At 35.7% G+C, this 12,589-nt stretch overlaps 1 protein-coding gene across 1 annotated transcript in view; it reads right to left on the minus strand.

Annotated features, from left to right (window-relative positions):
* Positions 1-168: 168 nt before the first annotated feature.
* NEMF (nuclear export mediator factor) overlaps positions 169-12,589 on the minus strand; it is a 51,969-nt gene continuing 39,548 nt past the window's right edge. The window contains exons 20-33 of the mRNA XM_080807898.1: positions 11,557-11,614; positions 11,018-11,076; positions 10,809-10,929; positions 9,399-9,678; positions 8,415-8,457; positions 8,222-8,271; positions 6,265-6,418; positions 4,911-4,988; positions 4,100-4,297; positions 2,814-2,846; positions 1,863-1,963; positions 1,720-1,763; positions 1,559-1,638; positions 169-1,287 (exon numbers count right to left, since the gene is read on the minus strand). Coding sequence (XP_080664024.1) covers positions 1,210-1,287; positions 1,559-1,638; positions 1,720-1,763; positions 1,863-1,963; positions 2,814-2,846; positions 4,100-4,297; positions 4,911-4,988; positions 6,265-6,418; positions 8,222-8,271; positions 8,415-8,457; positions 9,399-9,678; positions 10,809-10,929; positions 11,018-11,076; positions 11,557-11,614 — 1,377 coding nt within the window. The 3' untranslated portion in view covers positions 169-1,209. The remainder of the gene's footprint in view (positions 1,288-1,558; positions 1,639-1,719; positions 1,764-1,862; positions 1,964-2,813; positions 2,847-4,099; positions 4,298-4,910; positions 4,989-6,264; positions 6,419-8,221; positions 8,272-8,414; positions 8,458-9,398; positions 9,679-10,808; positions 10,930-11,017; positions 11,077-11,556; positions 11,615-12,589) is intronic.

Consider the following 12,589-nt stretch of genomic DNA (forward strand, 5'->3'; position numbering starts at 1 on the left):
GTCTTCTGTTAAAGCAAAAGAAAATTAATACTTGGGCTTTTTACCCCAAGGAATGGTTGTTATATTTACTTTTTGGTAACTTCAGGATATATAGCTATAGAAACATTATACTAATTATTATTACCACTATCAAAATGGTGATGTTATTTTTTAAAATTATTTTTTTTTAATGGCAAGAGTAGTCTTGTATTTACAACACTAGGCTATATAATTACAAAGGTTTTGTTTTTTTTTTTACATTAATTTCAAATGGAGAAATGTTCTCAACAGGACTAAGCTGGTTAAAGAAATTCTGGAAGGTCCAACAGCTGTTCAGTACTTGACCTTATTAATGCTTTGGTATATGGGTGGGGCAAGTGGTCATATTGACTGTAGGTAGCTACTGTCTAATCATTTAATAATTAACAGTTTTTTAGCTCATCAAAGAATGGGAATGATGTATGACTTAGTTCTCTGTTCTGTTAGGAGATAGGAGGAGCTGGGTCAGGAGTCTTTAGTGATAAGCCTAAAAGTGCACTTACGATATCATAGGTTAAGATACTCTGTAACATGCTGATAATTACTAGAGGTAGAAAATAAATTGGTATAAAACTGAATGAGAGTACGAGAAAGAAATCAGGATGAAAACTGAAGTTGTGTAAATGCATGGAAATGATCAATGCCAATTTTTTCTAGGTGTTATGTGTATTTTAAATCTGGTCTAATATATTTTTTGACAAGTGTAAGTAAAGGCAGAAGGTTTCCAAGACTTAATCCTAAATATTTAACCCCCCCGACACCACACCACCAGAAAAACACAAAACAAAAAAAATCCTGTGACTGGCCTGTAAGGAATAGATATATTAGATGTTCTATACGGCAGACTAACAAGTCAATAGTCTAAGCAACTGAGCCACTTCACTGTCTGACTTCTTTACAATACGAAATGAAAACTTAGTATTAACCTCCCAAATTTCAAGAAACTGTAGGATAACTACAGATGTATCAGTTAGCATTTAACTGTCCACAAATATTTTAGGAAATCCTATCATAGTGTTTCCTCTCTAAAAAACTGGAAAAAAACCCAAAAGTCCTTTTGGCGAATATAGCAAGGCAGTGTTTAGTTCATTTTTTTAAATGCGGAAGTCTTGTTACATGGTGTTTTCATCTGTGAACTTCCAAAAGGCTATAAAATTGGCTCTTCTCAAATATTTTAGGATTTCATTTCAGCTATTTCCTTTTTACATTCAGAAGATTGGGTGCAGACACTTTGACTTTGCCGGGAATGTTTCTTGATAAATCCGTGTCCTAAAAAAAGAGAATTGCTGAATATCTTCATATTGTATATGGTGGTCAGGTTTCTTTTATGACAGTTATGTGTTCTCTGCTGTCAAAAGAAAGGCATTTCCAAAATTTTCAACTGAAATGATTTTACTTTACACTGCTTCTAGTAAGACATTTTCTACCAAAACAATAGCTGCTGCTTGCGTCTACTGAATAAAGAACGGAAAGTAGAAAACTAACTGCTAACACTTGTAACTGCACCACCGATCTCCAGACTTCAGGAGGAATACTTTACCTTTACACTGCGAAATAAGTCTTTTTCTCTTGCTGTTGCTTCTTTGGAATGCATGAAATTATTCAAGGCTGTTTTTGCAGCTGTAAGTAGAAAATAGAGTAATCTATTTCTGTTTTGTGAAAACATGTTCAAAATCATAATTCAAAACAATTTTTAAATACCTTTTCCCTTTTTCTGAACTCCAGGAGTAAGTTTCACTTTGTATCTTTAAAAAGAAATTGTGTGTGTTACTGAACAGAGATTACAAAACCATTCATAAGTCACTGTTGTGTCAGCAGTTTTGAGTAAACTATAGATCACTTACTTATAGTTTGTCATGGTGGTGTAAGGGGCACATATTGGAATGGCAAACAGTAATACATCTTCAGGATGTGGCTGCCCAGTCAAAGAGTCAAAGAGATTTTCCTAAAAAGGGAAAACAAAAACAATTTATAAAATTCTTAACTAGTCCTAAAGAAGAAAAAGTCCAATATCTCAATATATTTTTATCTTTTTCTGATAGACTTAAGCTCTGCTTTCTATTTCTAGGTCCAAAGAATTTAAGGCCAATGGTGTTTATATTCTTCACTACTAAAATTTTTGTCTAGCATAATGAGAAATGAGAACAATGATTTTCAAAAATAATACCCGTAAATTTGTAAATACATTTAAGGGAGAAAAAACTTGCTGGATGTTACTCGTTGCAGAAAACTATTATGGATTAAAATGATGTATAATAATGACTACAAATAGATTTAAATCCATTGCCTGGAAACGGGACTGATACTTTGGCTACACCAGTAGTTCTTGACCGGGGGGATTTTCTAGCCATTACCCCCCCCCCCAAACCCACCCGAACATTTTGCCTGTTTTTACAGGCTTCTTAGAGTTGCCATTTTGTGGGCTGCCTACAACATTAACCGTATTTATTTAGCAACATGAATAAAACTTGGATAAGATGTTTGGTGCTGAAGTAGTGTTTACTGTGTGCCATGAACTTTTCTAAATGCTTTATGTATATTCTCCAAACACTCTCCTGGTAGGGACCAATCATCCCCATGCTTCAGATGAGGAAACAGAAGAACAAAAAATAATGCTTTAAGGTTGCAGTTATGTGTAGCAAAGTTGGGGTTCAACCCCAGAATGTTGGACTCCAGAGCCTATAACCTTGTCTTAGCCTTAGAAGTTTTAACTAGTTATAAATTGTGTATCACATATTCTGGGAACTAGACTGTAGTCAGAGTGTCATAACAGGAACCCCAACACAAAATCATACCTCATTACCCTGTGGATCCAGATCTTGCTCTTCCTGTTCCAAACAAAATTTTAAAAGTCAGCTATAACTTAAATTGAAATTTCACACGATTATGAGAAAAAAACCCAGTAATATAACAAGACTATCCCATTTAAACAATAGGTTATGGACCCCAAGACTGAGTTCCTCAGTGTCCCAAAACTCTGTCGTGCATCTATTTCAGAGAGCAAAGCCATTCAAGGAGAAAAAACACTGTTCTCTGTAAGCTTAAAAAAAAAAGACTTTCACATGGGGGTGCATGCTAAAATAGGGAAATTAAAATGACAATTTTCAATGTTAAAGTGATAATTTACAATGACAACTAAATTTGATGTTTGGCAAAGGAAAATGGAGAATCCTGGTGAACAGAACTTTTATTTTTTATGCTCCGTTCATTAGTTCTAAGATAAATTTTTCACATATTAAGGTAAGCTTACTTTCATTTGCTCTTCTTAGATTATCTCCAGATTTCTCATGTATAATTCATAACACCTCAATATTTAGGAGTCTTCGGTTTAGAGAATAAATTACAAATATGAGAATAGTATAAAAATTTGAGGATCAAAATGAGTTGTCACATTATAAAACTAACACTGTTCAGGGAAAGAAGAAAACAGTAACACACTAAGAATCCCTGTAAGCATTACCTGCACTGAACAGGGCACACGATTCTAACCAAATCTTTAACTGCTATTAATACAAATACCAGCGAAACCACATTTTTTTCAGTTGTATAATGTAATAAATCCTTTGCTCAGGATTTCAAGAAGATACACTTAAAGCTGGGCTTGTTGTGTTTAGTTGATAGAATAATTAGGCAACCCTCTTAACTGGATAAATGTTCACTTTTCGCTGGTTTTTCCACTAGGGAACTTGAGCTGTACAGGCACTGAACATTATGTAAGATAATACAGCATTTTTCCTAAAGAAAAATCTAGAGTAGTGCAAATTTACTTTCTACTTATCTTCAAGACAATCCAAATTATTTGTCTTATTATAACTAAGTTCCCACTAGAATCAGATAAAGCCTCTCCATAAAATTTTCTAAAGGTAAGAAACTTTTTATCATATGAACATGACCATTTTTATACTTATTTCTTGGAAATTTAGTCTTTTAGGTTGTATTTCTAAGATGACTTTCCATTAAGAATAAGGTTCCCACTTGTCCTGGTTTTAGCACTTATGTAAGCCTCGTGTCCTGGGAACCCTGGAGTGGTTAGTGAACTTAATGGAGTGAAAGCCCACATCCGTATGTGTGGTGGCCCTACCTTATCATCATGTGGATCATCTATGGTCAAGTCTTGTAACTCATGAGTTGCAACTTCAAGGGATGGAGTTTCTTTCTTTATGCTGTCTGAAGCCCTTGGACCACCTCTAGGTTTCTGGGGCTGTTTCTTCACAGGTTCATCTTTTGTTTTTCCTTTCTTCCCCTTCTTCCCTTTTTCTTCTTTGTTTGAACCTGCAGACTTCAATTTACAGAAGTAAAATAATGTCAGTTTGCTGTAATAAAAAAAAATCTTAAAAAAAAAAGGGAGGGGGGCGGTGCCTGGGTGGCTCAGTCGGTTAAGCATCTGCCTTCCACTCAGATCATGATCCCAGGATTCTAGAATCAAGTAACGCATTGGGCTCCCTGCTCAGTGGGGAGCTTGCTTCTCCCTCTGCTTGCTGTTCCCCCTGCTTCTGTGAACACTGACAAATAAATAAAAAAAACTTAAAAAAAATAATGTCAGTGTGTTTAATATTGTCAATTATTTTAACAAAAATCTACTGAATCCTAGCATAGGATAGGCAGTGGTCTGGATGCCCCTTGAAAGCAAAAGAAATGGGTGAGTGGGTGGCTCAGTTGGTTAAATGTCTGCCTTTGGTCAGATTAGGATCCCAGGGTCCTGGGATCAAGCCCCGCATTGGGCTCCCTGCTCAGCGGGAAGTCTGCTGCTGCTGCTGCTTCTCCCTGATGCTTCCCTAGCTTGCACCAACCTGATCGCTCACTCGCTCCCTCGCTCTCTTGCTATCAAGTAAATGAAATCTAAAAATGAATAAAAAACAAACAAAAAAGAAAATGGGTTTGATGTTACTTACCCCCAGCAATTTCATGATGAGTTCACGTTCTTCTTCATCTTGGTCTTTGTATTTTTCCTTCATTTTTTTCATTTTACTCTATAAAATCAAAAGACTTTACTTGGAAAAATTCAGGAGCTAAAAAATGTCAACATGTTTATAAAGAAAAGGTGCTCTTGTCAAAAATGCTGAGAAGGTACCATTATAATAAATAATGTGGATAAATTATAATAAATTATAAATTATAATAAATAATGCTAAATGATGGATGAACATTATTTAGCTAAATAATGCTAAAATGATGGATGAACAACAGTCCTCAGCCTCAATTTACCATCTGGCAGAAAAAGATGACACATACAAGAATAAGGATAAATTAATGCAACATACATTGGGAGATGGAGAGAAGCGAGTTGGGGGAAATCGGGGGGAAGGCAAACTATGAGAGACTGTGGACTCAGAGACAAACTGAGGGTTTTGGAGGGGAGGGGGGTGGGTGGTGGGTTGAGCCTGGTGGTGGGTATTAAGGAGGGCACGTATTGCATGGAGCACTGGTTGTGGTGCATAAACAATGAATTTTGGAACACTGAAAAGAAAATGAAAAAGTGCTAAAAAAATTAATGCAACATACTCTAAATGGAAATACTTCTAAGGTAAATCAGAGAAAGATTTTTTTCAGCTTAAGCAAGAACTGTGGAGAAGAAATGAAAGTACAGCTTGAAAGTCTTAAGTAAATTTTATAGTATCAGGGAATACAGGAAAAGCAGGATTAAAAGATAAAGACAGGACAGTGTAGCAACAGCAAGTCCTTGCATGTGGTTGGAGTCAGGATCTACATAAAGAGGAAGAACAAGAAACAAGGTAGCAAAGCTAAGCTGGATAAAGGCTCTTAAGAGTGAATTTTCTCACTAAACCGGTGATTCTTTTATGCGGCTACACATCCAAATTACCTAGTAATTTTTAAAACTATAGACCTCTAGATGTCACCTAGATTTCTATCCTTATTAATCTAAGCTGGGGCCCAAATAACAAATTTATTAATTTTTGAAGATTTCTTTAAACAGGACACAAAGAACTCCTCTAACTATAAAAGATTGATAGTTCAGACTTCTAAAAGTCTATACTTCTAATTCTTATTCTACATAAAATGAGAGCTTCCATCTAGATGATCTTAAAGGGACACGGAACAATGATCTCTATGTTCCCTGAATCTTACCTCTTTAATTTTCAGTTAAAGGAAGTCTCATAGGATTTTTTTTTTTAAACTACATCTTTTGTTTCACTTAAACTTTAAAAAATTAAGAAGAACCTCACAATTTCATTTGTGAACCATAGACTCACCTTAACAGTTCACAGCCCAAAGTTTTATTATTACCTTCTGTCCTCGTTTCATTGGCTGCACAGCTGGGACACTTTTGCTTGTGTTCTGATGAGCTTCAACGTGTAGAGTATTTTCTTTTTCTTTGTCCTTTACCTCTATCACTTCTAAATCCCCTGAGTCACTTGGAAGCTTTTTCTTCTTCATCTCCCTAAATAGAAATGAAATGGGAACATCTAATTCTTAGTGTCCTAAAATACTGCACGGGAAGGGGAACATGTGCAATAAATAAAAGATCATGGCATCTGGTTAACTTCATAACCAACGGCTATAGTATAAAAGCAGCACAAATCAGCATATAGGAAAAAGCTGAATATTCTTCTCTCACGGATTTATCATTCTTTCTGTCATCCAGGCTTCACACACTGTCACCTTGGACTTATCCTTACTCAGTAGCCTCAACACCCTTGATGGCCAGGCACTGGGATTTGTAGTTTTTGTGACAGCACGGCTTTGGCCGATCTTAGGTATTCAATAAAATATGTTGCTAGGTTAGCTGAATAAATAAATGGATAATGATACAGATTAAGGAGGAATGAGAAATCCTATTACTATGATATTTTCTCTGTGTAATCTCTTCTATTCCCAGTGCCACTGTGCTAGCCCTGGTCTTTATCACTTCCTATCCAGGCCTTTCTCCAGCATTTCCCCCATAAGCTATTCTGGATGAACTTCTAGATTAATCTTCCTTAATTGTTTACCTATCTCACATTCCCATTTAAAATCTTCCAAAAGTGCTCCTCCCATCATTTTCAGGATCAAGTCCAAAAATACGTAGCTTCTGACAATCAGTTCTCCACTTTTAATCCAAGTTCACTTTGTCAGTCTTATCATCTACCAGTTCACAAACATGAACTTTCTTCCCCTTTCACCTCAGTCTACTTACCATTTCCCCAAAGCACTATGCATATTACTTCCATATCCCTGCCCTGCTTTGTTCATGCTAATTCTCCTTGGAATCTTTGACCTTATTATCTTCATTTACCTACATCCTGATATATCTTCAAGGTATACTTCTGATGGCATTCTCAACACACCTGGACTCACAGCAGTTTCTTACTCTTGAACTACTGTATCCCTACTGTATGGCTCTTTCCTGAATCCAGGACTCAAAAACTCCTTAAAGGCACAAACTTTATTATATTTTACCTCTTTGTATACTCAGTATCTAGCATAGTGCTGTGTCCTCAGAGAGTTTGCTGAAACTGTTTTTAATAACTTTCTTTCTCAAGCACAAGGGTTTATTATCCATTCCACTCTAGAGTCTCTTCTTGGACTGCTTTACTAGCTTTATATAGCCTTTTTACCCTATAGTGATTATCTCAGTTATCCCTTTCCTTCTGCTTCTGCCTTTCTGTTTGCTTCCTGAGACTATGTTAAAAAAAAAAAAAAAGTCTTCTCTATTAAATGAAACTTTCCTAATCATTTTTTTTTAAAGATTTATTTATTTATTTATTTGACAGATAGAGATCACAAGTAGGCAGAGAGGCAGGCAGAGAGAGAGGGAGAAGCAGGTTCCCTGCTGAGCGGAGAGCCCGATGCGGGGCTCGATCCCAGGACCCTGGGACCATGACCCAAGCCGAAGGCAGAGGCTTTAACCCACTGAGCCACCCAGGCGCCCACTTTCCTAATCATTTTCAAGTATTCCTGCTTATTCCTGCCAATATTATCCTAGAACCAGCCTATTTAATGCACATATTTATGTAACAAAGGGTCTGTCTCATGTTACTTAACCTATCTCACTGACTGTAGTGACAGATTAGGGACCTAAAACAGAAAAACCTATTAGAGCTGAATATTAAGAACTAAACAAGTTTTATGCTAAATCTTGGTAATTTTAATAAGGGAGGTCTTTAGAACCTCCAAGTCATCTATCATAACTGAATCATCAGTAACCAAAAAAAAAAAAAAAAAACTTACATGCTTTCCAGTTAGATAACACAAATTTGTTTACCTTCTCTCCTTGGCTGACAAATGTCTCCGACTCTGTAACTTACTGTCACTCTATTAAAACAAAACAAAAAAACACAAGCAAATATAAAAAATAACATCACTACTATTAATCTTCCAGAAAGTAAAATTAAAAGTAAAAAATGATTTAATGAGAAAGACATGATATTCTTCACAAAACTTTGAAAATAGCTTACCGTATTAGAAGATTCCTCTTTTGAAGCCAGTTTCTGAAGGGACCTATGAGAATAACCAGAAAGAGGCATCTACTAGCCTATAAAAGGCATTCATTTACAAAGTCTGCAGACATTCCCGTATCACACCCTTAATTACTGGCAATCTAAAAATTTTCACACCTGATAAAATTCTTAAGAATGATATTGCTCGTCTCACACTTTTAAATAAATTCTTAAATAGTGGACATGTATCGAACACTTACAACGTGCCAGGCACTGCCCAGTGCTTTATATAATCTTCCCAAAACCCTATGGGGGTGGGTAATATGCCATTTTCACAGAGAAAGAAACTGAAGCTCAGACACAGAGTAACTTGCTCAAGCACATACATACCCTAAGACTCAATTCTGGCCTGATTCCTAAGCTCTTTTTTTTTTTTTTTAAAGATTTTATTTATTTATTTGACAGACAGAGATCACAAGTAGGCAGAGAGGCAGGCAGAGAGAGAGAAGGAAGCAGGCTCCCTGCTGAGCAGAGAGCCCGATGCGGGGCTCGATGCGGGGCTCGATCCCAGGACCCTGGGATCATGACCTGAGCCGAAGGCAGAGGATTTAACCCACTGAGCCACCCAGGCGCCCCTCCTAAGCTCTTCTTAACTGTTCTAGTGATAAAGCTTTTAAAACAATGATATTGTTTACTTGGTGATCAGTAAGAATTTAAAGATTAAAACGCTTCAAATTTTTTATGGAATTTCCTTACATTATCAGCATTTATACTCATATACTTGTTTCTATTTTGACCTACTTTGGCCACTTTTATGTTTACTGTATTTTTCTACCTGGGTCCTGGAAATTTCTTTAGTGAAATCTGTCCCCCAATCAAATGGTAAAAACATAGTAAGATTATAGGACAACAGAGCGTAAAAGTACTAAAGTCAACCTTGATATTGTTTTAGAAGGATTAACTCTTCTATCATTGTCAGCTATAAAATAAGTTTTTAATTACCTTTGGGATTGAAGGTGGGACAAGTCAATGGTAGTATCAGGATAATTTAATGTCTCTTCCTCTTCATCCTTCATTTCACCAACAGGTTCCTGATCTTTTGCTACATCTTCAGATTCTCCTTCATCTTCAGAGCTTTCTTCCTGAATTAGTTCATCATTTAGTTCATCCCCACCACTCTGAATGGTGATATCCTCTTGGTCAACCTGAGTCATAAGTTCCACTTCCACAGGAGTTTCATGTGATTCCTCTTTATCTTCTTCACTGCTACTGTCACCTCCATCTGTAGAGTTATTGTAAACACAGTCAGAGTGATGCCACCATAACAAAGCTAGGTGATTACCTCGAAAACTTCAAAAAGGCATTCTGTTGACTCTGTTTCTCCAAAAGATAACAAAAAAAAAAAAAAAAAAAGCCTGATCATCCCTAAAGGGCAGTCAGACGAAAGGATACTCTTGTATCATGAACTGGTTGGACTAAATGCTCTCCAAGATATTTTATAGATTTCTTGGACATTGCAACCATTTCTACAATGAAAACTTTAACTTTTCTTGGTTGGGTATTTCCAAAAAGGAAGACAAGAGAAGTAATTCTGTAAATTCTGCTGCTGTTATTATAACTTGCACATGAGAAGTGAAATGAGACAATACATGTAATATAACTGGCACACAGAAGGTAGTCACACTTTCGCAAAAGAAACACCGTTTAGTAGTAAAAATATTATTTAGTTGCCTCCCCTATAAAAGGAGATGCCATCACCATCTGAGAAAGATGGTTCAGAGAATTTCATTAAAAATAATGTAAATAGAGAACTTCGTACAGTGTCAGGAACATGGTGAAAATTTTAAAAAATCTTGTAATGCAACAGTAGTTATAAATGAAACAATGCAATATTAGTCCTAAAAAGGAATGACCCTAGGAGAATAACTGTAAAAATAATAGAGGGGATACGTTCCCTTGTTCTTTTAAGTAGGTGGGTAAATTTATTCCAGCAACCACAGCTGCTTTCCACTTGAAGCAAATGTATTATTAAATCAAGCCAAATTCTCACGTGAGAAATTACACTTGTTATAAACTCACCTTTGTATCACTTCTGATACTTAAATCCAAAAGTAAATGTTCACTTGTAAATAACTGAGCTCTATCTCTGCTGAACACATTTATGTTTGACCCATTAAATACTAAACTTTTACTACATATATTTATATAGTATGTTTGTTACAGATCTAATTACTTTATAGTTCACTAGAACAAGTATATTTAACATTTCCAAAAATAAAATTCAGTAAAATTGAACAGCAAGTAGTATTTTGAAATTTCAATTATCCCATAGTCGATATCATCTTCTAAGATCTTAGAAGATAAACTAAACAGGGAGCACTATAAGCTACTTCATTAAAATCTGCAAACTACCTAGTTGATCCATGTCCTCCGATATGAGTTCACTTGCACAACTTGCCAGTGTTTCCATGTCTTCATCCTGCACTCTGACTTTTCGTTCACCTCGATGTCTCCAAACACAAGACTCATCTACCTATGGAAATAGTTCTTTTTCACTGACAGGACTTTAGGTAAGAGTCATGAAAATCAGAAAAAAAAGTAACAAAGAAACTGAGGAATACCTTAAAGAGGAAACTAAACCCCATCATTAGATATGAGGGAGGAAGGAAATTCTTTTTTCCTATAAAAGACAATAAACATAAATGTTAAAAATCCTTTTTTCCATTTTATGTTTGCAAATCACCTGACACTGGTGATGACATTTATTTTGTCTTGTATCTGTCATGATGGAACATTCTGCATTCACAGAATTTGGTATTATGTATAGGAATAGGAATTAAGAAAGAAAAAATACGAATACTTGCTCTCATCTTTGAGTTAGTCAAGCCCTGAATGATCTGTTTTTAGAAAATAGGTCATGCTATATACATTTTTACCCTTATAACTTTATGTGAAAGCACAGTCTCATTAAGAAAAGTACATATGAAGATGACATGACAAATGCTAAATTTGCACAGCAGCACAAAATATTCCTTATTTCATAACAAATTTCATATATGAAATCAAAATATTTCATATATGAAATCAGAACAGTCTGTTTTGAAAATATTATTAGCAACGGTCCTCAAACCATCTCCATAATCCACCGACAAGTCATTACCTCTTATCATGAAGCTTCCTGTTGTCAAATATTCTCCAGTTGGTGCTGTTTTAGACACCTGAGGAACACATTATACTGTTGTCATAAGAAATACATTTTTAAAATTTTCACTCAATAAAGTCATAGACAAGTAAACAGCACTGTCTCCTAAAAAGTTTATAATTTAGTAAAAAGTCTCAATGCTAAATATCTCTTCAAGGCAGATATACCTTTGGCAGTAACAGAAAAGAAATAATGAAGGATACACTACGCCAATAATTTTCAAATACCATGGATTAGAGTCAGACCTTGTCCACATGTTTCCTCTGGTTTGAGATATAATGAGAAAAATAAGGACAGTTTAATAAGCTTATATCATAAAGCTATATTTACTAAAACTGTATTTATTAAATAAAATCCTTTCTTGAGGTACTGTTTTTGGGGTAGTAAAATAACCTTTCATCTTAGAAAATAAAGATGATAGATTTTTAAAAAAATATATTCTAATTTGGCAAAATAAGATAATTGCACAGTATTTTAAAATTTTTACATTATCAGGGCGCCTGGGTGGCTTAGTCAGTTAAGCGTCTGCCTTTGGCTCAGGTCATAATCCCAGGGTCCTGGAATTGAGCCCCACATTGGGCTCCCTACTCAGTGGGGAGCCTGCCACTCCCCCTGCTTGTGCATGCTCTATGTGTCAAATAAATAAAATCTTTAAAAAATAAAAAAATGAAAGTTTGTATCTGTGAAACCCCCAGATCTGAGAGTATCTTTGTCATAAATACTGGAGGGGTTAAAAGCCACTAATTTCACCCTTAAAAAAACCAGTTCAAAGGCACCTCGGTGGCTCAGTCATTAAGCGTCTGACTTTAGCTCAGGTCATGATCCCAGAATTCTAGGATGGAGCCCCACATCAGGCTCCCTACTCAGCAGGAAGCCTGCTTCTCCCTCTCCCACTCCCCCTGCTTGTGTTCCCTCTCTCATTCTCTGTCACATAAATAAAATCTTTAAAAAAAATTCAACAAAACAATTAAAACCACTTTTATAACAGTAC

This window comes from Martes martes (assembly GCF_963455335.1).
Source record: "Martes martes genome assembly, chromosome: 7".
NCBI lineage: Eukaryota > Metazoa > Chordata > Mammalia > Carnivora > Mustelidae > Martes > Martes martes.